Source organism: Salvelinus alpinus, chromosome 11, assembly GCF_045679555.1.
Source record: "Salvelinus alpinus chromosome 11, SLU_Salpinus.1, whole genome shotgun sequence".
Taxonomy (NCBI): domain Eukaryota; kingdom Metazoa; phylum Chordata; class Actinopteri; order Salmoniformes; family Salmonidae; genus Salvelinus; species Salvelinus alpinus.
In genome coordinates this window covers 17,149,363-17,176,784 of record NC_092096.1, presented here as the reverse complement: position 1 = coordinate 17,176,784, position 27,422 = coordinate 17,149,363, and the positions used below count along the sequence as shown (strand labels likewise).

The following is a 27,422-nucleotide window of genomic DNA, read 5'->3' as shown; positions in this document are numbered from 1 at the left end:
CCAGTTATTGTATATTGTGAGAACACAGTCCAATCTACCGTAATACTAATCATATCTCCAGTTATTGTATATTGTGAGAACACAGTCCAATCTACCGTAATACTAATCATATCTCCAGTTATTGTATATTGTGAGAACACAGTCCAATCTACTGTAATACTAATCATAACTCCAGTTATTGTATATTGTGAGAACACAGTCCAATCTACCGCAATAGTATCAATATTAGTCGCTCTGACAGCTGGATATGAGTCAATGTTTTGCTTCGATCATTCCTGACCATACCTGATGTAGTCCACACCGCTGCCAGTCAATCAACCGTTTTCATTCATTTTCTATCTTCCTTCTTGTGATTAAAAAAAGAATGAAAAAGGGGTATTATTTTAATGATTTATTTTCTTCAATCACAACAACAGTGATTTCTTGTGTGGACCTCTCTCTCTCTCTAAGTACTGTTTCTTATTGATCTGGACCAAAGGCGTTTAAGGAAGGCCGCTCACTTGGATGTACATAGGGAAGGAGATGGCTCTAGCACCACTGATAACACCCGGGAGGGGGGCCCTCACTGCCCCGGTGCTGCCACCGGCTCACCTTACAGCCTGTGCATCGCTCTCTTCAGAGATTTCTGGCATGATATCTGTAAAGCGCGGTGTGTATTTTTTCCCTCCCGTGAGGTTACTAAAGAACCCTATCTCTCTCTGGTATAGCTGCAACATCCCTTGGAATCCACCCGGATTATGATACTGATCAATAATACATATACCTTTCTATTGGATGACAAAACGGAGTCATGTACACTACCGTGGGGTCACTTAGAAATGTCCTTGTTTTTGAAAGACAAGCAAAAAAAAAATGTGTCCATTAAAACAACATCAAATTGATCAGAAATACAGTGTAGACATTGTTCATGTTGTAAATGACTATTGTAGCTGGAACCGGCAGATATGTTTATGGAATATCTACATAGTCGTACAGAGGCCCATTATCAGCAACCATCACTCCTGTGTTCCAATAGCACGTTGTGTTAGCTAATCCAAGTTTATCATTTTAAAAGGCTAATTGATCATTAGAAAACCCTTTTGCATTTATGTTAGCACAGCTGAAAACTGTTGTGTCTGATTTAAAGAAGCAATGAAACTAGATTTCTTTAGACTAGTTGAGTATCTGGAGCATCAGCATTTGTGGGTTCGATTACAGGCTCTAAATGGCTAGAAACAAAGAACTTTCTTCTGAAACTCGTCAGTCTATTCTTGTTCTGAGAAATGAAGGCTATTCCATGCGAGAAATTGCCAAGAAACTGAAGATCTTGTACAATGCTGTGTACTACTCCCTTCACAGAACAGCGCAAACTGGCTCTAACCAGAATAGAAAGAGGAGTGGGAGGCCCCAGTGCACAACTGAGCAAGATGACAAGTACATTAGAGTGTCTAGGTTGAGAAACAGATGCCTCACAAGTTCTCAACTGGCAGCGTCATTAAATAGTACTCGCAAAACACCAGTCTCAACGTCAACAGTGAAGAGGCGACTCCGGGATGATGGCCTTCTAGGCAGAGTTGCAAAGAAAAAGCCATATCTCAGACTGGCCAATAAAAAGAAAAGATTAAGATGGCCAGAAGAACACAGACACTGGACAGAGGAACTCTGCCTAGAATCAATTAGCCTTTTAAAATGATAAACTTGGATTAGCTAACACAACGTTCCATTGGAATGTTGGTTCCACTTTTCTGGGCTCCGTTATTTACTTAACAAATAAGGAATACTCAAAATGTGCATTTATAAATCATAACAATTTTCATCAAAATACAGCCGTATACAGAAGTCTTAAGATCAAACATCAGACATACAACTGATGTCTCTCCTGAATTCTGCCCTGAACAAAAGAAAGACAGGATCTTATATACCCAAGATCGCACCTTATGGTGTGATCTCCTATGTCACCTTATGGTGTGATCTCCTATGTCACCTTATGGTGTGATCTCCTATGTCAAAACCTGCATGTGCAGCTAAAAGAACAAGTTATTCTTAACACAACGTTTCTGAGAACCTGTCTCAGTGGCATGCAAATCTGCCCTGTTTCAGAGAAAAACAGACACTGTCTCTCTGTCTCGCTATCACCCTTTTCTCACCTTTTCTCACAGACGCGGGGCTGCGGGTTTTAGCACAGAGCTAGACACAGATAGAGGCCTCAATATTCAGCGATACAGTGAGCATAAGTACAATGGCACACAAGCAAACTAATAACAACATAATCAATGGTGGGGGTCTTTAGAAGACCCCTAAATACATTGTAACCCTACAGTACCACAGGAGTGATGGTTGCTGATAATGGGCCTCTGTACGCCTATGTAGATATTCCATTAAGAAATCTGCCGGTTCCAGCTACAATAGTCATTTAAAACATGAACAATGTCTACACTGTATTTCTGATCAATTTGATGTTGTTTTAATGGACAGAAATGTGCTTTTCTTTCAAAAACAAGGACATTTCTAAGTGACCCCAAACTTTTGAACGGTAGTGTACATAGTAAATATATGTTTATGAAAATCATTCTTCCCACTATATGATAAACATTATCTGGTAAGATAATTATTTGGCTGAGATAAGAAGTTATTAAACGGTGTTATTTTAACTGGACACACACAGAAGGGATACAAATGCTTTTCAACGTGAGTTTGATTATTAACTTGTCTCGACGGGTTTCTCAGCGGGCCAAAGTATGTGAAAGGAGAGGTCTGTCTTCCATCTTTGTTATCATTTTTCTGTGTGTGGAAAAAGGGATTTTGCAGCTTTGTTTTTTGTTGTTGCCAATGTTACGGCACATTCAACTATTCAAGCTATGGCCAAGAGAAGCATGGAGCCAAAGATGTCAAAGCATAAACATCAGTAAAGGCTTTATAGTTGTTAAAAGGGATCACTGGGGAAGTTTTTGAGTCTTTTCAATCTAGAAACAGTATTAAAAATCCAACCTTTTCACACCAGAAATCTAATGGTCACTGTCAGTCATCCCAAATCCCAAATCCTATTCAAATCAACTCTATTTGAATTCAGCTTAGTAGCACCAGTAACCCATCCCATTTAGAACTTAGTTTCTCTGCTCCCATGCCATGGCTTCAATTAGTACCAACTTGATCCAAGTGATTCTGTCTTGTTCTGATTTCTGCATGCTGGATGAACTTGGGACTGTCTGCCTGTCCTGTCTCTCCACCTCGACCGCCTCCCCCCTTTAACCTCCCCCTCCATCTCTCATCTCAGGTCTAAGAAGTCCAAGCTGTCCATAGACAAGTCCACAGAGACAGATAATGGCTATGTGTCTCTGGATGGGAGGATAACCTGTAAGAGTAGTGAGGAGGGGCTACAGCTCCACGATGGAGGATCTCACCACTGTGACCTGCTGCTGAGGTCAGACGAGACGTGTTGGACCGCACCCCCGCCTCTCAACACACTGCTGCTGCCCCCCGTCACCAAGGTAAACAACAAGGTAACACACACATTTATACACACACACACACCACCACGCAACACACTGCTGCTGCCCCCCGTCACCAAGGTAAACAACAAGGTAACACACACATTTATACACATACACACCACCACGCAACACACTGCTACTGCCCCCCGTCACCAAGGTAAACAACAAGGTAACACACACATTTATACACACACACACACCACCACGCAACACACTGCTGCTGCCCCCCGTCACCAAGGTAAACAACAAGGTAACACACACATGTATACACACACACACACCACCACGCAACACACTGCTGCTGCCCCCCGTCACCAAGGTAAATCACATACACGTGGTTAGCAGATGTTATTGCGAGTGTAGTGAAATGTTTATGCTTCTATATCTGACAGTGCAGCTATATCTAACAGGTAATATCTAACAATTCCACAACTAAACCTCATATCTAACTATTCCACAACTAAACCTCATATCTAACTATTCCACAACTAAACCTAATATCTAATAATTCCACAACTAAACCTCATATCTAACTATTCCACAACTAAACCTAATATCTAATAATTCCACAACTAAACCTAATATCTAACAATTCCACAACTAAACCTCATACACACAATCTAGTAAAGGAATGGGATGAGAATATATAAGTATAAAATACATGGATGAGCAGTGACAGAGCGGCTAAGATGCAATAGATAGTGAAGGATACAGTATACAGTATATACATATGAGATGAGTAATGCGAGATATGTAAACATTATTAAAGTGACAAGTGTTCCGTTTATTAAAGTGGCCATTGATATCAAGTCTGTAGGTAGGCAGCCGCCTCTCTGTGCTAGTGATGGCTGTTTAACAATCTGATGGCCTTGAGATAGAAGCTGCTTTTCAATCTCTCTGTCCCAGCTTTGATGCACCTGTACTGACCTCACTTTCTGGATGGAAGCGGGGTGAACAGGCAGTGGCTCGGGTGGTTGTTGTCCTTGATGATCTTTATGGCCTTCCTGTGACATCGGGTGTTGTAGGTGTCCTGGAGGGCAGGTAGTTTGCCCCCGGTGATGCGTTGTGCAGACTGCACCACCCTCTGGAGAGCCCTGTGTTTGTGGGCGGTGCAGTTGCCATACCAGACTTTCCACCTTCTCCACTGCTGTCCCGTCGATGTGGATAGGGGGGTGCTCCCTCTGCTGTTTCCTGAAGTCCACGATCATCTCTTTTATTTTGCTGACATTGAGTGAGAGGTTATTTTCCTGACACCACACTCCGAGGGCCCTCACCTCCTCCTTGTAGGCCGTCTCGTCGTTGTTGGTAATCAAGCCTACCACTGTAGTGTCGTCTGCAAACTTGATGATTGAGTTGGAGGCGTGCATGGCCACGCAGTCATGGGTGAACAGGGAGTACAGGAGAGGACTGAGAACGCACCTTTGTGGTGCCCAGTGTTGAGGATCAGCGGAGTGGAGATGTTGTTTCCTACCTTCACCACCTGGGGGCGGCCCGTCAGGAAGTCCAGGACCCGGTTGCACAGGGTGGGGTCGAGACCCAGGGTCTCAAGCTTAATGATGAGTTTGGAGGGTACTATGGTGTTGAATGCTGAGCTGTATTCAATGAACAGCATTCTTACATAGGTATTCCTCTTGTCCAGATGGGTTAGGGCAGTGGGCAGTGTGATGGCAATTGCATCGTCTGTGGACCTATTGGGGCGGTAAGCAAATTGGAGTGGGTATAGGGTGTCAGGTAGGGTGGAGGTGATATGATCCTTGACTAGTCTCTCAAAGCACTTCATGATGACAGAAGTGAGTGCTACGGGGCGGTAGTCATTTAGTTCAGTTACCTTAACTTTCTTGGGAACAGGAACAATGGTGGCCATCTTGAAGCATGTGGGGACAGCAGACTGGGATAGGGATTGATTGAATATGTCCGTAAACACACCAGCCAGCTGGTCTGCGCATGCTCTGAGGATGCGGCTAGGGATGCCGTCTGGGCCGGCAGCCTTGCGAGGGTGAACACGTTTACATGTTTTACTCACGTCGGCCGCGGAGAAGGAGAGCCCACAGTCTTTGGTAGCGGGCCGTGTCGGTGGCACTGTATTGTCCTCAAAGCGCGCAAAGAAGTTGTTTAATTTGTCTGGAAGCAAGATGTCGATGTCCGCGACGGTGCTGTTTTTTTTTTTGTAATCCATGATTGTCTGTAGACCCTGCCACATACGTCTCGTGTTTGAGCCGTTGAATTGCGATTCCACTTTGTCTCTATACTGACGCTTTGCTTGTTTGATTGCCTTACGGAGGGAATAACTACACTGTTTGTATTGGCCGTGTTTCCAGTCGCCTTGCCATGATTAAATGCGGGGGTACGTGCTTTCAGCAGCGAATGCTGCCATCAATCCACGGTTTCTGGTTAGGGAAAGTTTCAGTCACAGTGGGTACAACATCTCCTATACACTTCCTTATAAACTCGCTCACCGAGTCAGCGTATACTTCAATGTTATTGTCTGAGGCTACCCGGAACATATCCCAGTCCACGGGATCGAAGCAATCTTGAAGCGTGGAATCCGATTGGTCAGACCAGCGTTGGATAGACCTAAGCACGGGCACTTCCTGTTTTAGTTTCTGCCTAAAGGGTCTGGAGCAACAAGATGGAGTCATGGTCAGATTTGCCAAAAGGAGGACAGGGCCTTGTACGCATTGCGGAAGTTAGAGTAGCAATGGTCGAGCGTGTTACTCGCTCATGTACTGCAATCGATATGCTGATAGAGTTTAGGTAGCCTTGTTCTCAAATTAGCTTTGTTAAATTCCCAAGATACAATAAATGCAGCCTCAGGATATATGGTTTCCAGTTTGCATAAAGTCCAGTGAAGTTCCTTGAGGTCCGTCTCGGTATCCGCTTGCGGGGGGATATACACGGCCGTGACGATAACCAAGGAGAGTTCTCTTGGGAGATAATACGGTCGGCATTTGATTGTGAGGAATTCTAAGTCAGGGGAACAAAAGGACTTGAGTTCCTGTATGTTGTTACAATTACACCATGAGTTGTTAATCATGAAACATACACCCCCGCCCTTCTTCTTACCGGAGAGATGTTGATTCCTGACGGCGCGATGCACTGAAAATCCCGTTTGCTGTACGGACAGCTAGCCATGTTTCCTTGAAACAGAGTATGTTACAATCCCGGATATCTCTTTGGAAAGCAACTCTTGCCCTGATTTCGTCTTCTTCGTTAACTAGGGACTGGACATTAGCGTGTAATATACTCAGAAGCGTTGGGTGGTGTGCGCGCATCCGAAGCCTCCCTAGAAGACCGCTCCGCCACCCTCTCCTCCGACGGCGTTGTTTGGGGTCGGCCTCTGGAATCAGTTCAGATGCCCTGGGAGGTGCAGACAAAGGATCCGCTTTGGGAAAGTCATATTCCTGGTCGTAGTGCTGGTAAGTTGACGTCTCTCTGATATCCAATAGTTCTTCCCGGCTGTACACTTAAGGTTTTCTGGGCCAACAATGTAAGAAATAATACATTAAAAAAAAAACGAAATACTGCACAGTTTCCTAAGGACTAGAAGCGAAGCTGCCATTTCTATCGGCGCCATCTTTCTGAGGTAAACACCAAGGTAACACACACACCACCACCACACAACACACTGCTACTGCTCTCCGTCAGCAGGTAAACAAAGTAGCTAATGCACACACACACACACACACACACACACACACACACACACACACACACACACACACACACACACACACACACACCTGTCCTGAAACAGGTGAGTTTAGCCATGTACAAACGGACACTCTCTAGTCTGTAGTCTGAAAGTAGGAATCTGTCCAACCTGTCTTCCTGCCAGGAGACCCAGAGCCGTGGAGTGGAGAACATGTCTGATGAGGCGTCCAGTGAGGAGGATCCTGAAGCGTCCTACACCGCCCTCCGTAGGGGCGTAGAGCGCATCAGCAGCGACTGCACGCTGCGCAACAGGAAACCACATCACTACAAGAAACACTACACCATCAACACTGAGGTGGGTGACCTCCACACCACCCAGGTTGGTACCACTCACACAGAGACACGCACAGCCACACACTTACATACTGTACATACATACACACACACACACTTACATACAGTACATACATACACACACTTACATACAGTACATACTGTACATCATACACACACACTTACATACAGTACATACACACACACTTAGATACAGTACATACACACACACACACACACACACACACACACACACACACACACACACACACACACACACACACACACACACACACACACACACACACACAGTACATCATACACACACACACACACATGTATGTATGTATGTATGTGTGTATGTATACATACATACATACATACATACATACATACATACATACATACATACATACAGTGGGGAGAACAAGTATTTGATACACTGCCGATTTTGCAGGTTTTCCTACTTACAAAGCATGTAGAGGTCTGTCATTTTTATCATAGGTACACTTCAACTGTGAGAGACGGAATCTAAAACAAAAATCCAGAAAATCACATTGTATGATTTTTAAGTAATTAATTTGCATTTTATTGCATGACATAAGTATTTGATCACCTACCAACCAGTAAGAATTCCGGCTCTCACAGACCTGTTAGTTTTTCTTTAAGAAGCCCTCCTGTTCTCCACTCATTACCTGTATTAACTGCACCTGTTTGAACTCGTTACCTGTATAAAAGACACCTGTCCACACACTCAATCAAACAGACTCCAACCTCTCCACAATGGCCAAGACCAGAGAGCTGTGTAAGGACATCAGGGATAAATTGTAGACCTGTACAAGGCTGGGATGGGCTACAGGACAATAGCCAAGCAGCTTGGTGAGAAGGCAACAACTGTTGGCACAATTATTAGAAAATGGAAGAAGTTCAAGATGACGGTCAATCACCCTCGGTCTGGGGCTCCATGCAAGATCTCACCTCGTGGGGCATCAATGATCATGAGGAATGTGAGGGATCAGCCCAGAACTACACGGCAGGACCTGGTCAATGACCTGAAGAGAGCTGGGACCACAGTCTCAAAGAAAACCATTAGTAACACACTACGCCGTCATGGACTAAAATCCTGCAGCGCACGCAAGGTCCCCCTGCTCAAGCCAGCGCATGTCCAGGCCCGTCTGAAGTTTGCCAATGACCATCTGGATGATCCAGAGGAGGAATGGGAGAAGGTCATGTGGTCTGATGAGACAAAAATAGAGCTTTTTGCTCTAAACTCCACTCGCCGTGTTTGGAGGAATAGAAGGATGAGTACAACCCCAAGAACACCATCCCAACCGTGAAGCATGGAGGTGGAAACATCATTCTTTGGGGATGCTTTTCTGCAAAGGGGACAGGACGACTGCACCGTATTGAGGGGAGGATGGATGGGGCCATGTATCGCGAAATCTTGACCAACAACCTCCTTCCCTCAGTAAGAGCATTGAAGATGGGTCGTGGCTGGGTCTTCCAGCATGACAACGACCCGAAACACACAGCCAGGGCAACTAAGGAGTGGCTCCGTAAGAAGCATCTCAAGGTCCTGGAGTGGCCTAGCCAGTCTCCAGACCTGAACCCAATAGAAAATCTTTGGAGGGAGCCGAAAGTCCGTATTGCCCAGCGACAGCCCCGAAACCTGAAGGATCTGGAGAAGGTCTGTATGGAGGAGTGGGCCAAAATCCCTGCTGCAGTGTGTGCAAACCTGGTCAAGAACTACAGGAAACCTATGATCTCTGTAATTGCAAACTAAGGTTTCTGTACCAATTATTCAGTTCTGCTTTTCTGATGTATCAAATACTTATGTCATGCAATAAAATGCAAATTAATTACTTAAAAATCATACAATGTGATTTTCTGGATTTTTGTTTTAGATTCCGTCTCTCACAGTTGAAGTGTACCTATGATAAAAATTACAGACCTCTACATGCTTTGTAAGTAGGAAAACCTGCAAAATTGTCAGTGTATCAAATACTTGTTCTCCCCACTGTACATACATACATACATACATACATACATACCTACACACACACACACACACACACACACACACACACACACACACACACACACACACACACACACACACACACACACACACACACACACACACACACACACACACACACACAATCATACATACATACATACATACATACACACTTACATACAGTTGAAGTCGGAAGTTTACATACACTGTATTGACTGGTGCCTTTAAACAGCTTGGGAAATTCCAGAAAATTTTGTCATGGCTTTAGAAGCTTCTGATAGGCTAATTGACATCATTTGAGTCAATTGGAGATGTACCTGTAGATGTATTTCAAGGCCTCCCTTCAAACTCAGTGCCTCTTTGCTTTTCATGGGAAAATCAAAAGAAATTAGCCAAGACCTCAGGAAAAAAATTGTAGACCTCCACAAGTGTGGTTCATCCTTTCCAAACGCCTGAAGGTACCACGTTCATCTGTACAAACAATAGTACGCAAGTATAAACACAATGGGACCACGCAGCCGTCATACCGCTCAGGAAGGAGATGCGTTCTGTCTCCTAGAGATGAACGTACTTTGGTGCGAAAAGTGCAAATCAATCCCAGAACAACAGCAAAGGACCTTGTGAAGATGCTGGAGGAAACAGGTACAAAAGTATCTATATCCACAGTAAAACGAGGCCTATATCGGCATAACCTGAAAGGCCACTCAGCAAGGAAGAAGCCACTGCTCCAAAACCACCATAAAAAAGCCAGACTACGGTTTGCAACTACACATGGGGACAAAGATCGTACCTTTTGGGGAAATGTTCTCTGGTCTGATGAAACAAAAATAGAACTGTTTGGCCATAATGACCATTGTTATGTTTGGAGGAAAAAGGGGGAGGTTTGCAAGCTGAAGAACACCATCCCAAAAGTGAAGCACGGGGGTGGCAGCATCATGTTGTGGGGGTGCTTTGTTGCAGGAGGGACTGGTGCACTTCACAAAATAGATGGCATCATGAGGATGGAAAATGATGTGGATATATTGAAGCTCAAGACATCAGTCAGGAAGTTAAAGCTTGGTTGCAAATGGGTCTTCCAAATGGACAATGACCCCACGCATACTTCCAAAGTTGTGGCAAAATGGCTTAAGGACAACAAAGTCAAGGTATTGGAGTGGCCATCACAAAGCCCTGACCTCAATCCTACAGAAAATTTGAGTGCAGAACTGAAAAAGCGTGTGCGAGCAAGGAGGCCTACAAACCTGACTCAGTTACACCAGCTCTGTCAGGAGGAATGGGCCAAAATTCACCCAACTTATTGTGGGAAGTTTGTGTAAGGCTACCCGAAACGTTTGACCCAAGTTAAATAATTTAAAGGCAATGCTACCAAATACTAATTGAGTGTATGTAAACTTCTGACCCACTGTGAATGTGATGAAAGAAATAAAAACTGAAATAAATCATTCTCTCTATTATTATTCTGACATTTCACATTCTTAAAATAAAGTGGTGATCCTAACTGACCTAAGACAGGACATTTTACTAGGATTAAATGTCAGGAATGGTGAAAAGGAGTATGTAAACTTCCGACTTCAACTGTACACACACACACACACACACACTCACCATCCCCCCCCCCCCCCCCCCCCCTCTCTCTCTCTAGGAGACTCCTAAGTCCGGTACCAGCTGTAGTTCTCGGTGCTCCAGCCTGCGGACCCAGGACTCAGAGAGCACCAGACACGAGTCAGAGACAGAGGACCTGCTGTGGGAGGACTTCCTGCACTGTGCTGAGTGTCGCTCCTCCTGCACCAGCGAGACAGAGGGAGAGGGAGCTGCAGCCTGCCCTGCTACCAAGAAGGAGTACAGAGATGACCCCTTTCACCAGGTGGGTTAGAGGTGTGGTTATTACTGCATTGTCGGAACTAGAAGCACAAGCATTTCGCTACACTCGCATTAACATCTGCTAACCATGTGTATGTGACTAATAAAATTTGATTTGATTTGATTTGAGGTCAAAGGTTAGGGTTAGACGTGTGGTGTTAGGGTTTGACAGAGGGAGAGGGAGCTGCAGTCTGCCCTGCTACCAAGGAGAACAGAGAAGACCCTTTCACCCTGTTTATCAGGGGTTAGAGATCAAAGGTCAAAGGTTAGAGAAGGAGGGGGTAAGTGTAGGACTGAGCTTGCAATAAAATGGTTGCAACATTAATGAAGAGGTTTTGGTGGTCGCGTGAATGTTCCTATTTATCTGTTTTTGTTGTCACTGTGTTCTGACCATGGTAACTTTAACCTCGTCAATGAGGATGATCAGCCTCAAACCCTCAGCGTGTAACGGTCGTTATTGTGTTGATCTAGTTGTGTCCTCTACAGGGTCACACGTGGCTACACAGCAGCAACCCGGGTCTGGAGCGGGTCAGTGCCATCGTCTGGGAGGGGAACGACTGTAAGAAGGCTGACATGTCTGTCCTGGAGATCAGCGGTATGATCATGAACAGGGTGAGTAACAGCCAGGGCCGTGATACTGTTGTCAGGGATTACATCTGGTGTGTAGTGTAACGCTTTACAATGTAAGACCGGGAACACACCTCCATCACCCACCTGGGGGATTTTTATCAACTAGAATGTTAATGAATGCAGATTGGACTTCATGATATTGGAAGGCACTTATATATATTATATATGCCACGTTTCTCTCAGATCACTTTACATTCTCTATAACTTAGACCAATGACATGAAAGATATAAATAATAGCTGTCTCTCTCCTGTCTCTTTATTTCTTTCCCTCCCTCCCTCTCCTGTCTCTCCCTCCCACTATCGCTCCACCTCCTCCCTCCCTCCATCTCTCCTGTCTCTCCTGTCTCTCCATCTCTCTTTCCCTCCCTCCCTCTCCTGTCTCTCCCTCCCACTATCTCTCCACCTCCTCCCTCCCTCCCTCTCTCCTGTCTCTTTATTTCTTTCCCTGCATCTCTCTTTCCCTCCCTCCCTCTCCTGTCTCTCTTTCCCTCCCTCCCTCTCCTGTCTCTCCCTCCCACTATCTCTCCCTCCCTCCCTCTCCCCTCCCTCCCTCCCTCCCTCTCTCCTGTCTCTTTATTTCTTTCCCTGCATCTCTCTTTCCCTCCCTCCCTCTCCTGTCTCTCCCTCCCACTATCTCTCCTGTCCCTCCCTCCCTCTATCTCCCTCTGTCTCTCCACCCCTCTCCATCTCTCCTTCCCCCCGTCTCTCCATCTCTACCTTCCTCCGTCTCTCCACCCCTCTCCATCTCTCCTTCCCCCCGTCTCTCCATCTCTACCTTCCTCCAGGTCAACCTGTTCACCCCAGGTATTGGCTACCAGGTCTTTGGTAACCTGGTGTCAGTGACTCTGGGCCTGACGCCCTTCGCCTATAGGCTGTCTCAGTACAAGGACCTGGAACAGCTGACACAGCTCTCAGCCAATGAGCTCATCTCTGTGGCGTTCGGCTCCTCCTCCGACGTCATGGTGATCACCATGGTAACGCTCAGCTTCATGGTGCGCGTCTGTCTCATCTGGCTCTTCTTCTTCCTGCTCAGCGTGGCCGAGAGGACATACAAACAGGTGTAATTACAGATGCAATATTGACCATTGATTGTTACATGAAGACATTCTGAAGAGGTTTTATTTCTAAAGGTCTTATCACTTACACGTATACTGTATGTGTGTGTGTTGGACCTGACAGAGGCTGCTATTCGCCAAGCTGTTTGGTCACCTGACGTCGGCACGGCGAGCCAGGAAGTCGGAGGTGCCTCACTTCCGTCTGAAGAAAGTCCAGAACATTAAGATGTGGCTCTCTCTGCGCTCGTATCTCAAGGTGTGTTCTATGTTCTCCTACTGGTTGTTCCATCATGTCTACCTGAACCTCCCCTCTGTGTCCATGAGGAGATGTGTTGTTCCATCATGTCTACCTGAACCTCCCCTCTGTGTCCATGAGATGTGTTGTTGTTCCATCATGTCTACCTGAACCTCCCCTCTGTGTCCATGAGATGTGTTGTTGTTCCATCATGTCTACCTGAACCTCCCCTCTGTGTCCATGAGATGTGTTGTTGTTCCATCATGTCTACCTGAACCTCCCCTCTGTGTCTATGAGATGTGTTGTTGTTCCATCATGTCTACCTGAACCTCCCCTATGTGTCTATGGGGAGATGTGTTGTTGTTCCATCATTTCTACCTGAACCTCCCCTCTGTGTCCATGAGGAGATGTGTTGTTGTTCCATCATGTCTACCTGAACCTCCCCTCTGTGTCCATGAGATGTGTTGTTGTTCCATCATGTCTACCTGAACCTCCCCTCTGTGTCTATGAGGAGATGTGTTGTTCCATCATGCCTACCTGAACCTCCCCTCTGTGTCTGAGGAGATGTGTTGTTCCATCATGTCTACCTGAACCTCCCCTCTGTGTCCATGAGATGTGTTGTTGTTCCATCATGTCTACCTGAACCTCCCCTCTGTGTGTATGAGGAGATGTGTTGTTCCATCATGTCTACCTGAACCTCCCCTCTGTGTCTATGAGGAGATGTGTTGTTCCATCATGTCTACCTGAACCTCCCCTATGTGTCCATGAGGAGATGTGTTGTTGTTCCATCATGTCTACCTGAACCTCCCCTCTGTGTCTATGAGGAGATGTGTTGTTGTTCCATCATGTCTACCTGAACCTCCCCTCTGTGTCCATGAGGAGATGTGTTGTTGTTCCATCATGTCTACCTGAACCTCCCCTCTGTGTCTGAGGAGATGTGTTGTTGTTCCATCATGTCTACCTGAACCTCCCATCTGTGTCCATGAGGAGATGTGTTGTTGTTCCATCATGTCTACCTGAACCTCCCCTCTGTGTCTGAGGAGATGTGTTGTTGTTCCATCATGTCTACCTGAACCTCCCCTCTGTGTCCATGAGGAGATGTGTTGTTGTTCCATCATGTCTACCTGAACCTCCCCTCTGTGTCCATGAGGAGATGTGTTGTTGTTCCATCATGTCTACCTGAACCTCCCCTCTGTGTCTGAGGAGATGTGTTGTTGTTCCATCATGTCTACCTGAACCTCCCCTCTGTGTCCATGAGGAGATGTGTTGTTGTTCCATCATGTCTACCTGAACCTCCCCTCTGTGTCCATGAGGAGATGTGTTGTTGTTCCATCATGTCTACCTGAACCTCCCCTCTGTGTCCATGAGGAGATGTGTTGTTCCATCATGTCTACCTGAACCTCCCCTCTGTGTCCATGAGGAGATGTGTTGTTGTTCCATCATCTCTACCTGAACCTCCCCTCTGTGTCCATGAGATGTGTTGTTGTTCCATCATCTCTACCTGAACCTCCCCTCTGTGTCCATGAGATGTGTTGTTGTTCCATCATGTCTACCTGAACCTCCCCTCTGTGTCCATGAGGAGATGTGTTGTTGTTCCATCATGTCTACCTGAACCTCCCCTCTGTGTCCATGAGGAGATGTGTTGTTGTTCCATCATGTCTACCTGAACCTCCCCTCTGTGTCTGAGGAGATGTGTTGTTGTTCCATCATCTCTACCTGAACCTCCCCTCTGTGTCCATGAGGAGATGTGTTGTGTGCGATAGACGTGTGTGTCGTGAGTGGGTGGATAAGTGTGTTTGTCCAACTAAAGTATTTCAAATGTGCGTTACAGAGAAGGGGTCCTCAGCGGTCGGTGGATGTGATCGTGTCCTCTGCCTTCCTCCTCACCCTCTCTGTAGTCTTCATCTGCTGTGCTCAGGTCAGCGTGAGTCACCATTATCAGCCTGCTACAGTCCTACCTTGTCTTTTTGCTCTAATACAGCTAGTAACGGTTGGAATGCTTTTTCACCTGTTATTCTGTCTATATGTTTGAGTGGGACGAGCGTTAAAACAAGCTCTTCTCTCCTCCTCCCTGTAGTTGCTCCATATCCACCACACCTTCCTGGAGTGTCACTATAACTGGGAGCTGGTGATCTGGTGTTCCTCTCTGTCTCTCTTCCTGCTCCGCTTTGTTACCCTGGGCTCAGAGACCACCAAGAAGTACAGCAACACCTCCATCTTACTGACAGAACAGGTAGACAGGCTCAGAGACCAGCAACACCTCCATCTTACTGACAGAACAGGTAGACAGGCTCAGAGACCAGCACCTCCATCTTACTGACAGAACAGGTAGACAGGCTCAGAGACCAGCACCTCCATCTTACTGACAGAACAGGTAGACAGGCTCAGAGACCAACAACACCTCCATCTTACTGACAGAACAGGTAGACAGGCTCAGAGACCAGCAACACCTCCATCTTACTGACAGAACAGGTAGACAGGCTCAGAGACCAACAGCACCTCCATCTTACTGACAGAACAGGTAGACAGGCTCAGAGACCAGCACCTCCATCTTACTGACAGAACAGGTAGACAGGCTCAGAGACCAGCACCTCCATCTTACTGACAGAACAGGTAGACAGGCTCAGAGACCAGCAACACCTCCATCTTACTGACAGAACAGGTAGACAGGCTCAGAGACCAGCACCTCCATCTTACTGACAGAACAGGTAGACAGGCTCAGAGACCAGCACCTCCATCTTACTGACAGAACAGGTAGACAGGCTCAGAGACCAGCACCTCCATCTTACTGACAGAACAGGTAGACAGGCTCAGAGACCAACAACACCTCCATCTTACTGACAGAACAGGTAGACAGGCTCGGAGACCAGCAACACCTCCATCTTACTGACAGAACAGGTAGACAGGCTCAGAGACCAGCACCTCCATCTTACTGACAGAACAGGTAGACAGGCTCAGAGACCAGCAACACCTCCATCTTACTGACAGAACAGGTAGACAGGCTCAGAGACCAGCAACACCTCCATCTTACTGACAGAACAGGTAGACAGGCTCAGAGACCAGCAACACCTCCATCTTACTGACAGAACAGGTAGACAGGCTCAGAGACCAGCAACACCTCCATCTTACTGACAGAACAGGTAGACAGGCTCAGAGACCAGCACCTCCATCTTACTGACAGAACAGGTAGACAGGCTCAGAGACCAGCACCTCCATCTTACTGACAGAACAGGTAGACAGGCTCAGAGACCAGCACCTCCATCTTACTGACAGAACAGGTAGACAGGCTCAGAGACCAGCACCTCCATCTTACTGACAGAACAGGTAGACAGGCTCAGAGACCAGCACCTCCATCTTACTGACAGAACAGGTAGACAGGCTCAGAGACCAGCACCTCCATCTTACTGACAGAACAGGTAGACAGGCTCAGAGACCAGCACCTCCATCTTACTGACAGAACAGGTAGACAGGCTCAGAGACCAACAACACCTCCATCTTACTGACAGAACAGGTAGACAGGCTCAGAGACCAGCACCTCCATCTTACTGACAGAACAGGTAGACAGGCTCAGAGACCAGCAACACCTCCATCTTACTGACAGAACAGGTAGACAGGCTCAGAGACCAACACCTCCATCATGCTGACAGAACAGGTAGACAGGCTCAGAGACCAGCACCACCTCCATCTTACTGACAGAACAGGTAGACAGGCTCAGAGACCAGCAACACCTCCATCTTACTGACAGAACAGGTAGACAGGCTCAGAGACCAGCACCTCCATCTTACTGACAGAACAGGTAGACAGGCTCAGAGACCAGCAACACCATCTTACTGACAGAACAGGTAGACAGGCATGGAGGGAGGCACACACACAACTGGTATAGTTTATAGCAAGACTTTGGAAGTTCGCCAATTAATACTGAGGAATAACTAGCAGATGTACCACACTTGCTAACTTGTGTAGTTGCATAGGAACACACATTTTAAGTGACAGAACATGTTAAACAAAAGGTTCGTCCATTTTGAATGTTATATTGTTGTTGTGCACCTCTGAGTGATGTTCTCACGTCTCCCTGGTCATTTCATGTGTCTCTGAGTTATTGACGTTCAAGCAGACGGGTAAAAGCAGCACGGTGATAAAGTCTCTCTCACTACACTGGAAGTTAATAGTACTTTTAGATCGCGAAAACGTCTATCATACATGTCAGATTTCAATACTGGCCGATGTTTTAACTTGGGAGGATGTCTTCTCTCGAATGAGCCATTGATCATATTTTTTCTATATTCCTACTTTGAGAAATGTGTAATTTAATGGAGGGTCTAGCATATTTGTCTGCCTCTTTAGTCCAGGGTGCATTGCATGGCAGAGATAGATTTGTTAATTTTTATTGTTTATTTCACTTTTGTATATTATCTACCTCACTTGCTTTGGCAATGTTAACACGTTTCCCATGTCAATAAAGCCCCTTGAATTGAATTGATAGAAGATATTCTAACGCCCCACCCAGTAGACCGTCGACCAATCGCGTTCACGTTGTCATGCTGCGTAACGCGGTTGCTAAGCTAATCACGCAATCCCTTCTCAAAGTCCGTGTATTTGTCGAGAAACGTACCTATTCTCCACGATTACAAATGTATACGATATTACACATAGCAAGTTAAGTATCTTGATATTTGTAATGTTGTACTTGTTGTTGACGAAATTCGTGCTGATTTCGGGGTTTTGAGATAGAGCCCAGTAGACTCATTCACTCCTTGAAGGAGAGCGCTCCTTGTTCCAGAATCACCCAGAATGCATCACCCGGTCCATTGACATAGCATGGGCAACGTTTCCCATCTCCTCAACAGTATATCTGCCGTTGCGAATGTCAGACTCCATCTGCAGATTAAACATGGTGAGATTGTGGGCGAGTTTAAAGCTAACTGGCTACTTTACATGCTGATATTGTATTTGGTATTAATGTGTGTTTGCTTGCTACATAGCCAGCCAGCCCATAGAGAGAGCATTGCATTGTGGATCTTGTAGGCAACTTGAGCTGCAACAGATTTCCACAACTATTTTCCATGTTGCTACCAACCTTATTATATCGCCAAAATGAAACATTGATTCACAAAAATATTCTCACATATTAGTGTTATTTAACACTGTAAATGAAAGGAATGAGTGGTTTGGGGTGGACATTTCCTTTAAGGCTCAACTTCTATTGACTAGCTGTTTTCACCAGATTAATCTGTACCTGAAGATGGAGAAGAAACCAAACAAGAAGGAGGATCTGACATTAGTCAACAACGTACTGAAGCTGGCCACCAAACTATTGAAGGTACGGCTAGCTCCATCTCTCTATTTGTTCTCTCTCTCGTCTTATCTCCATTATTAATCTCTCCCCCTTCTCTCACTCCCCAGGAGTTGGATGCTCCATTCAGGCTGTATGGTCTGACGATGAACCCTCTGCTCTACAACATCACCCAGGTGGTCATCCTGTCTGCTGTATCTGGGGTCATCAGTGATCTACTGGGCTTCAACCTGAAGGTAACACGTGTGTGTGTGTGTAGTACTAGTACTTATGCACCAGTTTATTTGAAATGAAATGGAGTTGATTTGTTGAGTGTGTAGATATCAGTATGAAGGAAGAACTTACCACACCTTTCTGTCCTCAGCTCTGGAAGATCAAATCATGACAGTAAACTGATCAGGTCACTGCTGGCTCTGGAAGATGTGATACATTCTCTCACCACACAAGGGCGCTGTTGTCCTTTCGCTCACGGACTGACTGGGCTTCCCTGTATCTATGGTCTGACGGACAAACAGCCCCATTCTCAGAGTTCATAACGGAGTGCTTACATTTAACTTGTGCAATTCAAGATATATTTATTTTACCCTTTCAGTATTTTTTTGTTGTTGTTGTTTAAAAAGTTATGTTAAGCTATACAGGTTTTGTGTTCTCAGAGGGATGGGATCAAAACACAGCAAGATGACAATTCAGTTAAAAAGGTAAAAGAGTTCCATCACTTCAGACTAGTAAGGACAATGTGCATTATAATGCAGCTGTTTAGTTTGACGACTGTGACACACAAACGCAGTCATTTCACTGTGAGAACTGTAGTTGTTTCCGATCATAGACGGACTGTAATAACGACGTGTTTTAAAGCCTACATACACACAAACACGTTGTACTTTCTGGTAAACTCAATGGAGGCTTTTTTTGTTGTTGCTTTTGACGACAACAACAGTACACCAAAGTTCAGAATAGATGAACAATGTTTTTGTGTGTTTGGCGTTTCTAATGATAAGCTAAGTGACCGCTGTAGTGGAGAGATAGAGGCAGGATAAAACACAACACATCACTCAGATGATTGGTGAGAAAATAGGTGACTACTGACTAGATGAGGTACAGTACTGGCTAGATGGGAGGTACTGTACTGGCTAGATGGGAGGTACTGTACTGGCTAGATGGGAGGTACTGTACTGGCTAGATGGGAGGTACTGTACTGACTAGATGAGGTACAGTACTGGCTAGATGGGAGGTACTGTACTGACTGGATGGGAGGTACTGTACTGGCTAGATGGGAGGTACTGTACTGGCTAGATGGGAGGTACTGTACTGGCTGGATGGGAGATACTGTACTGGCTAGATGGGAGGTACTGTACTGGCTAGATGGGAGGTACTGTACTGGCTAGATCGGAGGTACTGTACTGGCTAGATGGGAGGTACTGTACTGGCTAGATGGGAGGTACTGTACTGGCTAGATGGGAGGTACTGTACTGGCTAGATGGGAGGTACTGTACTGGCTAGATGGGAGGTACTGTACTGGCTAGATGGGAGGTACTGTACTGGGTGGATGGGAGGTACAGTACTGGCTAGATGGAAGGTACTGTACAGGCTAGATGGGAGGTACTGTACTGGCTAGATGGGAGGTACAGTACTGGCTAGATGGAAGGTACAGTACTGTACTGGGTGGATGGGAATATGTAAACCTAGCCAACATATCTGGGTTAGTATTCTGTATGTCAAACTGAGACATCCAGGCCCGCTAGCCAAAACTAAACGGTGTGTGACTGAACGTTGTCAACTTTGTTACTCGGGGGGGGGGGGGTGCTTATGTTTGTCCTGGTACACACTTGTACAAGTCTGTAATGGAAATGTGTTTCTTACATACTGATACCCTGAGGGAATGGGGTCTTTTATGGTGATACCATTCAGTATTGGCTTCTGTACTCCCAACCCTATTTTCTAAAGCAGACACAGTGATGTGTGCAGTCTGGTTGAATATTGCTATTCAGGCATGTGAGCCATCATCACAACCCAGTCAAAATATTGCTTTTTCTCGCCCTCCTTCCCTTTCTACTATTTTACGTTGCATGGTTTTTCTCACAGCACATTTTGAGTTATTTCAATGGTTAGACTGTATTTCAAGCAATAACTCGTAGCTCAACACAGACTGAACATGTTTGTATTATATTTAGAACAAAGAGGTCCCAGGTCTTAGTTGCTGTACACAGTCGATGTTCGCCGCTACCGTTTGGAATGTCTGAAAAAGTGCACTTCACAGTAGTGTATTAAAACAATGTTACATGTTCCTGTCACACAAACCATTGTAGTTGTTATTTTTTTGTTGTACTTTTTGCCGTGGCACAGTCTGTGTGAAGATGACCAACGTGCTTTTTATTTGCTGGATAAAACTGTATTATTATTAACACTCTTTAAAAAAAAAATTTAAAAAACTGTTTCGGTTTCACATTATTGGAAATGTTTTAAGAAAACATGGTGTTGTCTCGTCTTTTTCTCTCTTTGGCATTAGTTTCTTTATTGTTGTTGTGAAGATGGCCGCTCATGTTTTGTGGTTGCGAGAGAAAAGACACAAACAAAATGTATTGAGAAAATGACTCTGAACCTGTCTGAAATGCCATCCTGATCCCTAGTGCACCAGAGCCCTGGTCAAAAGGAGTGCACTACGTAGGGAATAGGGTGCCAGCCCTGGTCAAAAGGAGTGCACTACGTAGGGAATAGGGTGCCAGCCCTGGTCAAAAGGAGTGCACTACGTAGGGAATAGGGTGCCAGCCCTGGTCAAAAGTAGTGCACTACGTAGGGAATAGGGTGACATTTCAGACGCACATTTGTTGTTTGCGTTGTGATTCCGTTTTCAAAGGAAGTCTGCATATTTATGTTGAAGAAAATAAAAGAAACTTTTTGTGGGCTGGTCTGTTTCATCAGTTCTAGGTGTTTATAAGGAAAATAAAAATGGATTTTGTTGTGTCACTCAGACTCAACTTTCAGTTTCTTCCTCCGTACATCATATGAGCAAAACAACAGTTTAGATTCCTAGATTCCATCATGGCTGTGTACCAATACCTATTCCCTATATAGTGCACTACTTTTGACCAGACCCCTATGGGTCCTGTTCAAAAGAAGTGCACTATGTAGGGATTATGGTGCCATTTAGGATGCAGCTCATAATGAATTCCTTGCCAATCACTTTCTTCACTTAAAACATATTTCATATACATTACATTTCTTCATACAAACCACCTCTTGTGGAGACACTCGGATCAAATCAAGTGATCGTATCTCTTGATGGGAGTCATCATTGATATAAACTGACATGTAAATAATGTTAACCATAATATCTGTCTGGACACACATCAGCAACCAGCCTGAACAGAACCAATGTCTGTCTGGATACACATCAGCAATCTGAACAGAACCAATGTCTATCTGGACACACATCAGCCTGAACAGGACTAATGTCTATCTGGATACGCATCAGTCTGAACAGAACCAATGTCTATCTGGATACACATCAGCAATCAGCCTGAACAGAACCAATGTCTATCTGGATACACATCAGCCTGAACAGAACCAATGTCTATCTGGATACACATCACCCTGAACAGAACCAATGGGAACAAAAAGAAAAGAGCTGTAGAAAGTTATTCATCTTAATAAAAATCTGTGAAAAATCAAGTGTGATACTTGCTATTTAGGCATGTTAGGGCTATGTTCAACCCATAGTGCTGAAGATCCCCTGTATAGCGCGATTGACATTTAAAGAATGTTTGCAGTCTGCATACAGTGCCTTCGGAAAGTATTCAGACCCCTTGAGTTTTTCTACATTTTGTTATGTTACAGCCTTATTCTAAAATGGATTACATAAAAACAATTCCTCAGCAATCTACACACAATAAACCATAATGACAAAGAAAAACTGTTTTTTTTGTGCTAATTTATAAAATTATTTACCAAAGTATTCAGACCCTTTGCTATGAGACTCGAAATTGAGCTCAGGTGCATCCTGTTTCCATTGATCATCCTTGAGATGTTTCTACAACTTGATTGGAGTCCACCTGTGGTAAATTCAATTGATTGGACATGATTTGGAAAGGCACACAGCTGTCTATATATAAGGTCCCACAGGTGACAGTGCATGTCAGAGCAAAAACCAAGCCATGAGGTTGAAGGAATTGCTCGGAGAGCTCAGACAGGATTGTGTCGAGATCTGGGAAAGGGTACCAAAAAATGTCTGCAGCATTTAAGGTCCCCAAGAACACAGTGGCCTCCATCATTCTTACATGGAAGAAGTTTGGAACCACCAATACTTCCTAGAGCTGGCCGCCCGGCCAAACTGAGCAATCGAGGGAGAAGGACCTTGGTCAGGAGGTGAGTTCCTCTGTGGAGATGGGAAACTTTCTAGAAGGACAACCATCTCTGCAGCACTCCACCAATCATGCCTTTATGGTAGAGTGGCCAGATGGAAGCCACTCCTCAGTATAAAGACCCATGACAGCCCGCTTGGAGTTTGCCAAAAGGACCCAGACCATGAGAAACAAGAAGTTAGTCCTAAATATTTCAAAAGGGCACCTAAAGACCATGAGAAACAAGATTCTCTGGTCTGATGAAACCGAGATTGAACTCTGGCCTGAATGCCAAGCGTCACGTCTGGAGGAAACCTGGCACTATCCCTACGGTGAAACATGGTGGTGGCAGCATCATGCTGTGGGGATGTTTTTCAGCGGCAGGGACTGGGAGACTAGTCAGGATCGAGGGAAAGATGAACGGAGCAAAGTACAGAGAGATCCTTGATGAAAACCTGCTCCAGAGCGCTCAGGATCTCAGACTGGGGCAAAGGTTCACCTTCCAACAGGACAACGACCCTAAGCACACTGCCAAGACAACGCAGTAGTGGCTTCGGGACAAGTCTCTGAATGTCCGTGTGTGACCCAGCTAGAGCCCGGACTTGAACCCGATTGAACATCATGGAATAATCTACAATCCATGCTTCATCTAGATATGTTAGTGCCACTGAATGAATAAAAAAATATTGATGGGAGACTGTTACGGAGGAGTGTAAATGCTTTTTTTAGGCTGGATCATGTTGTATGTTTTAATTCTGTAATGTATTGATTGTTGCTGCCTTCTTGGCCAGCTTTCCCTTGAAAAGGAGACTCTGGGTCTCAATGGGCTTTTCCTGGTTAAATAAAGTAAAACATCTCTGGCATTGCAGGTCCTCTCAAGCAGAGAAGAGAAACTCCCCAAATACAGGTGTACCAAGCTTGTATCGTCATACCCAAGAAGACTCGATGCTGTAATCGCTGCCAAAGGTGCTTCAACAAAGTACTGAGTAAAGGGTCTGAATACTTTTGTAAATGTCATATTTCATTTTTTATTTGTAATATATTTGCAAAACTTTTTTTTAATGGTTTTTTGCTTTGTCATTATGGGGTATTGTGTGTAAATTGATGAGGGATTTAATTTTTTTAACACATTTTAGAATAAAGTTGTAACGTAAAAACATTTTGAAAAAGTCAAGGGATCTGAATACTCTCCGAAGGGTCAGGTGACAATGTAAATCACGCTACACAGCAACTCTTCAGCACTACGGATTGAATCAAGCCCATAATCATGAACAAACCAACAAAAATTCTGCATTAAATGTCAAGTTTGAGTTGAGGTTCAGTTTGACATAATCATGAGATCAAATCAGAATGACTTGTCCATCAAGTGCTACGATAATTAATACATTTGAACGTGTCATTGTTTAGTTAATCATAAAACCTACTCCAGAAGTTGGTCATGGCTGTGTCATACAAGTTCATTTAGAATACACACGATCATACTAAATCATTAGTTAAGAGAAGGCATGTGTTTAACTATTTGGATCCTAGTAAGAAGAGCTAGAAGTGTGAGAGTCTGTGGCTGTGAGGTTCAATTCCTGCCGTCAAACACAGAGGTTATGGGTTCAAATCTTGGGTTTGATTTGGTGGAAATTTCAGCAATTCTCAATGTGAAAATGACAAAGAAAACAGTTAGAGGTGTGAAGGAGTCTGTGGCTCTGGTGTAAAGATCTCACCCCGTATGTTCAGGGTTGCAGGTTCAAACCCCAGTCACAGCTCAGGATCAGGATGTGTTGGGGTCATAAGTAGACGACCCTTAGTTTTCAAAAACCTACAGGTCTACTTTTTCTATTGGTTTTCCTCCGTAACTTCTGCTGTTCACAGGAGGGGAAACCACCATCAGTTGTTGCAGTCCTCCAGGCTTTGTCAGGAATCATACCTACAACCCCATGCTTATGGGGTGAGATCCTTACCACTGAGCCACCAGCTCCTTCACGTTCCAAAAACACATCTCTTTGTGTATTTGACATTAAGATTTGACTCTGGCGCAGCAGACACTTGCACATCCCGTCCACATGGGGGCAATGTTGAAGCAGAAACAAAGGCCCAGCCACAGATCACTGTGGCAGAAATATCACACAGGCACATGATACCTACTGCTTAAAATGAAGACATGTGAACACTATCTGATCTCCTCACCCCAGCACTGCCTCTTGAACAAGAGACATGTTGAGAAAGCAATGAACTCATGACCTCTGGTGAACCAGGTGGGGGTCATCCCAGAGAGCTCAGCTAGGTCTGATTGGTCTCTCCTTTCCACTGGGCCTTTCACAGAGACACCTCAAACTGTTTCCTTTCCACTGGGCCTTTCACAAGACTTGAAGAGACACCTCAAACTGTTTCCTTTCCACTGGGCCTTTCACAAGACTTGAAGAGGCACTTCAAACTGTTTCCTTTCCACTGGGCCTTTCACAAGACTTGAAGAGACACCTCAAACTGTTTCCTTTCCACTGGGCCTTTCACAAGACTTGAAGAGACACCTCAAACTGATTCCAAGTTGTCAGTCACTGAGCATCAGTAATACAAACACAAAGAAATACAAATCAGTACAGTTTATCCTCAAAACGAAGCACTAGAAGTGAAAATCAAGCACAAAAAAAAAGATTTAATAAAAGGGAGTTTACTGTGGAAATATTCCGTGAAAAATAGACCCGAGAAAGAGCGGTGTGTTTTTAGAGACGACGGTGTGAGTGGAGTACCGCTGGTGCCAGTAGGTGTGATATTCTCCTGAGATCCATCAGACCTACAGCTGCAAATCTCCAGACACTTTCTCACTAGTCACAGATTTTCCAGAAATCAGTAGTGAATAAACAGGCAATCTAAGATCATCCAACTGGGATTAGGGAAAAATTACCAGAAACCCCAAATTACACCACACTCTGTCTACCACTCTCCCTGCTGTAACCAGAGGATGAAGAGTCTGAGCAGCTGTGGTGGGAGAAGTCTATGAAGATGCCATCAGGGTCAGAGTCCATAGAGTCCAGTATCTGATCTACCACTGTCTCCGGGCTGGAGGAACAGCTGGGGATCGACCCCGTCTCCGAACCAGAGTGGACCTGACACAGAACAGAGGGGGACACTGTCGACTCCCCCCCGCCTTGGAGGAAGGGTCCTGGGGAGTGGGAGTCCTGAAAGAGGGAGGGCTGGAGGTGGGACTCCAAAGACTCAGACCCACAGAGATCCAGACTTCCACCACCTCCACCACAAACAACCCCTGTCAGGCTGAGCTCCTGCTCCAGGGAGGAGAGGCCTGACTGGGCCGTGGAGGCCAGGGAGGAGAGGCCTGACTGGGCCGCGGAGGCCAGGGAAGAAGTGGTGCTGATGTCGTTGATGGCGCCTTCTTCCAGACAGGAAGTCATCTCGCAGACGGAATGGCGGCGGATGCCCATGCTGCTCACGGAGCCTGTCTCGGTATCGTACTCCACCACAGGCGTCAACATGGGCACGTTGTAGGACTTGGAGCGCATCACCAGGTTCTTTGCGGGGGCGTCGCCTGACTTGGGCCACCGCCGCTGCAGACGCTTTTCTGGAGAGAGGATAGGAGGAGGGGTGAAGAGGGATGAGTGAAGGAGAAAGAAGTGGTGGGATGGAGGGAGGGAGGGAGGGAGGGTGGGATGGATGGAGGGAGGGAGGGAGGGAGGGAGGGAGGGAGGGAGGGAGGGAGGGAGGGAGAGAGGGAGGGAGGGAGGGAGGGAGGGAGGGAGGGAGGGAGGGAGGGAGGGAGGGAGGGAGGGATATGAAGAAGTGAAAACAAGACAGACGTTGAGGCCGTCTAGACTAGTATAACACAGGAAACTAACAGCACATCAGCTGAACAGCTGTGAATGGAGAGTAACAATCATGCATGATGAAATCTAAATCATTTAGCTGTGTGAGTATTAGTCTAAGTACCCAGTACGCAGGAGGAGTATTGCATTGAGGATCCGTCGTTGGAGTAGAGGCCGTGGGTTCCCAGGTAGGGAGACACCACCTTCTGAACCAAAGCTTCCAGACGCAGGTAGTCCTCAGTCACTCCTTTAGACTCATGAACACCCTGAAACACACACATCACAGGTAGTCCTCAGTCACTCCTTTAGACTCATGAACACCCTGGAACACACACATCACAGTTAGTCCTCAGTCACTCCTTTAGACTCATGGACACCCTGAAACACACACATCACAGTTAGTCCTCAGTCACTCCTTTAGACTCATGGACACCCTGGAACACACACATCACAGTTAGTCCTCAGTCACTCCTTTAGACTCATGGACACCCTGGAACACACACATCACAGTTAGTCCTCAGTCACTCCTTTAGACTCATGGACACCCTGAAACACACACATCACAGTTAGTCCTCAGTCACTCCTTTAGACTCATGGACACCCTGGAACACACACATCACAGTTAGTCCTCAGTCACTCCTTTAGACTCATGGACACCCTGGAACACACACATCACAGTTAGTCCTCAGTCACTCCTTTAGACTCATGGACACCCTGGAACACACACATCA

At 45.6% G+C, this 27,422-nt stretch overlaps 2 protein-coding genes and 1 long non-coding RNA gene across 22 annotated transcripts in view; 1 reads left to right on the top strand and 2 right to left on the bottom strand.

Annotated features, from left to right (window-relative positions):
• LOC139533645 (protein PHTF2-like) overlaps positions 1-21,449 on the top strand; it is a 148,374-nt gene extending 126,925 nt beyond the window's left edge. For 2 of the 16 annotated variants that reach the window (XM_071331862.1, XM_071331873.1), the window contains 12 exons: positions 479-649; positions 3,254-3,479; positions 7,306-7,500; positions 11,117-11,338; positions 11,806-11,946; positions 12,751-13,023; positions 13,145-13,276; positions 15,087-15,179; positions 15,333-15,488; positions 18,480-18,575; positions 18,659-18,784; positions 18,913-21,449. In XM_071331862.1, coding sequence (XP_071187963.1) covers positions 479-649; positions 3,254-3,479; positions 7,306-7,500; positions 11,117-11,338; positions 11,806-11,946; positions 12,751-13,023; positions 13,145-13,276; positions 15,087-15,179; positions 15,333-15,488; positions 18,480-18,575; positions 18,659-18,784; positions 18,913-18,933 — 1,852 coding nt within the window. In that variant the 3' untranslated portion in view covers positions 18,934-21,449. Of the gene's footprint in view, positions 1-478; positions 650-3,253; positions 3,480-7,305; positions 7,501-11,116; positions 11,339-11,805; positions 11,947-12,750; positions 13,030-13,144; positions 13,277-15,086; positions 15,180-15,332; positions 15,489-18,479; positions 18,576-18,658; positions 18,785-18,912 lie in introns of those variants that run through there. The other 14 variants (XR_011666835.1, XR_011666834.1, XR_011666833.1 and 11 more) reach the window with 14 other exon arrangements.
• A 5-nt stretch (positions 21,450-21,454) lies between these two features.
• On the bottom strand, positions 21,455-22,201 carry LOC139533648 (uncharacterized). Its single transcript, XR_011666836.1, has 2 exons — positions 22,066-22,201; positions 21,455-22,021 (listed from the first exon to the last, which is right to left on the bottom strand). It is a non-coding gene; the product is annotated as an uncharacterized lncRNA (long non-coding RNA).
• Positions 22,202-23,279: 1,078 nt separating this feature from the next.
• The window catches only part of prr5b (proline rich 5b (renal)), a 72,980-nt gene continuing 68,837 nt past the window's right edge, over positions 23,280-27,422 (bottom strand). For 4 of the 5 annotated variants that reach the window (XM_071331858.1, XM_071331860.1, XM_071331857.1 and 1 more), the window contains 2 exons: positions 26,816-26,957; positions 23,280-26,450 (listed from right to left, as the gene is read on the bottom strand). In XM_071331858.1, coding sequence (XP_071187959.1) covers positions 25,792-26,450; positions 26,816-26,957 — 801 coding nt within the window. In that variant the 3' untranslated portion in view covers positions 23,280-25,791. The remainder of the gene's footprint in view (positions 26,451-26,815; positions 26,958-27,422) is intronic. The other variant, XM_071331859.1, reaches the window with a different exon arrangement.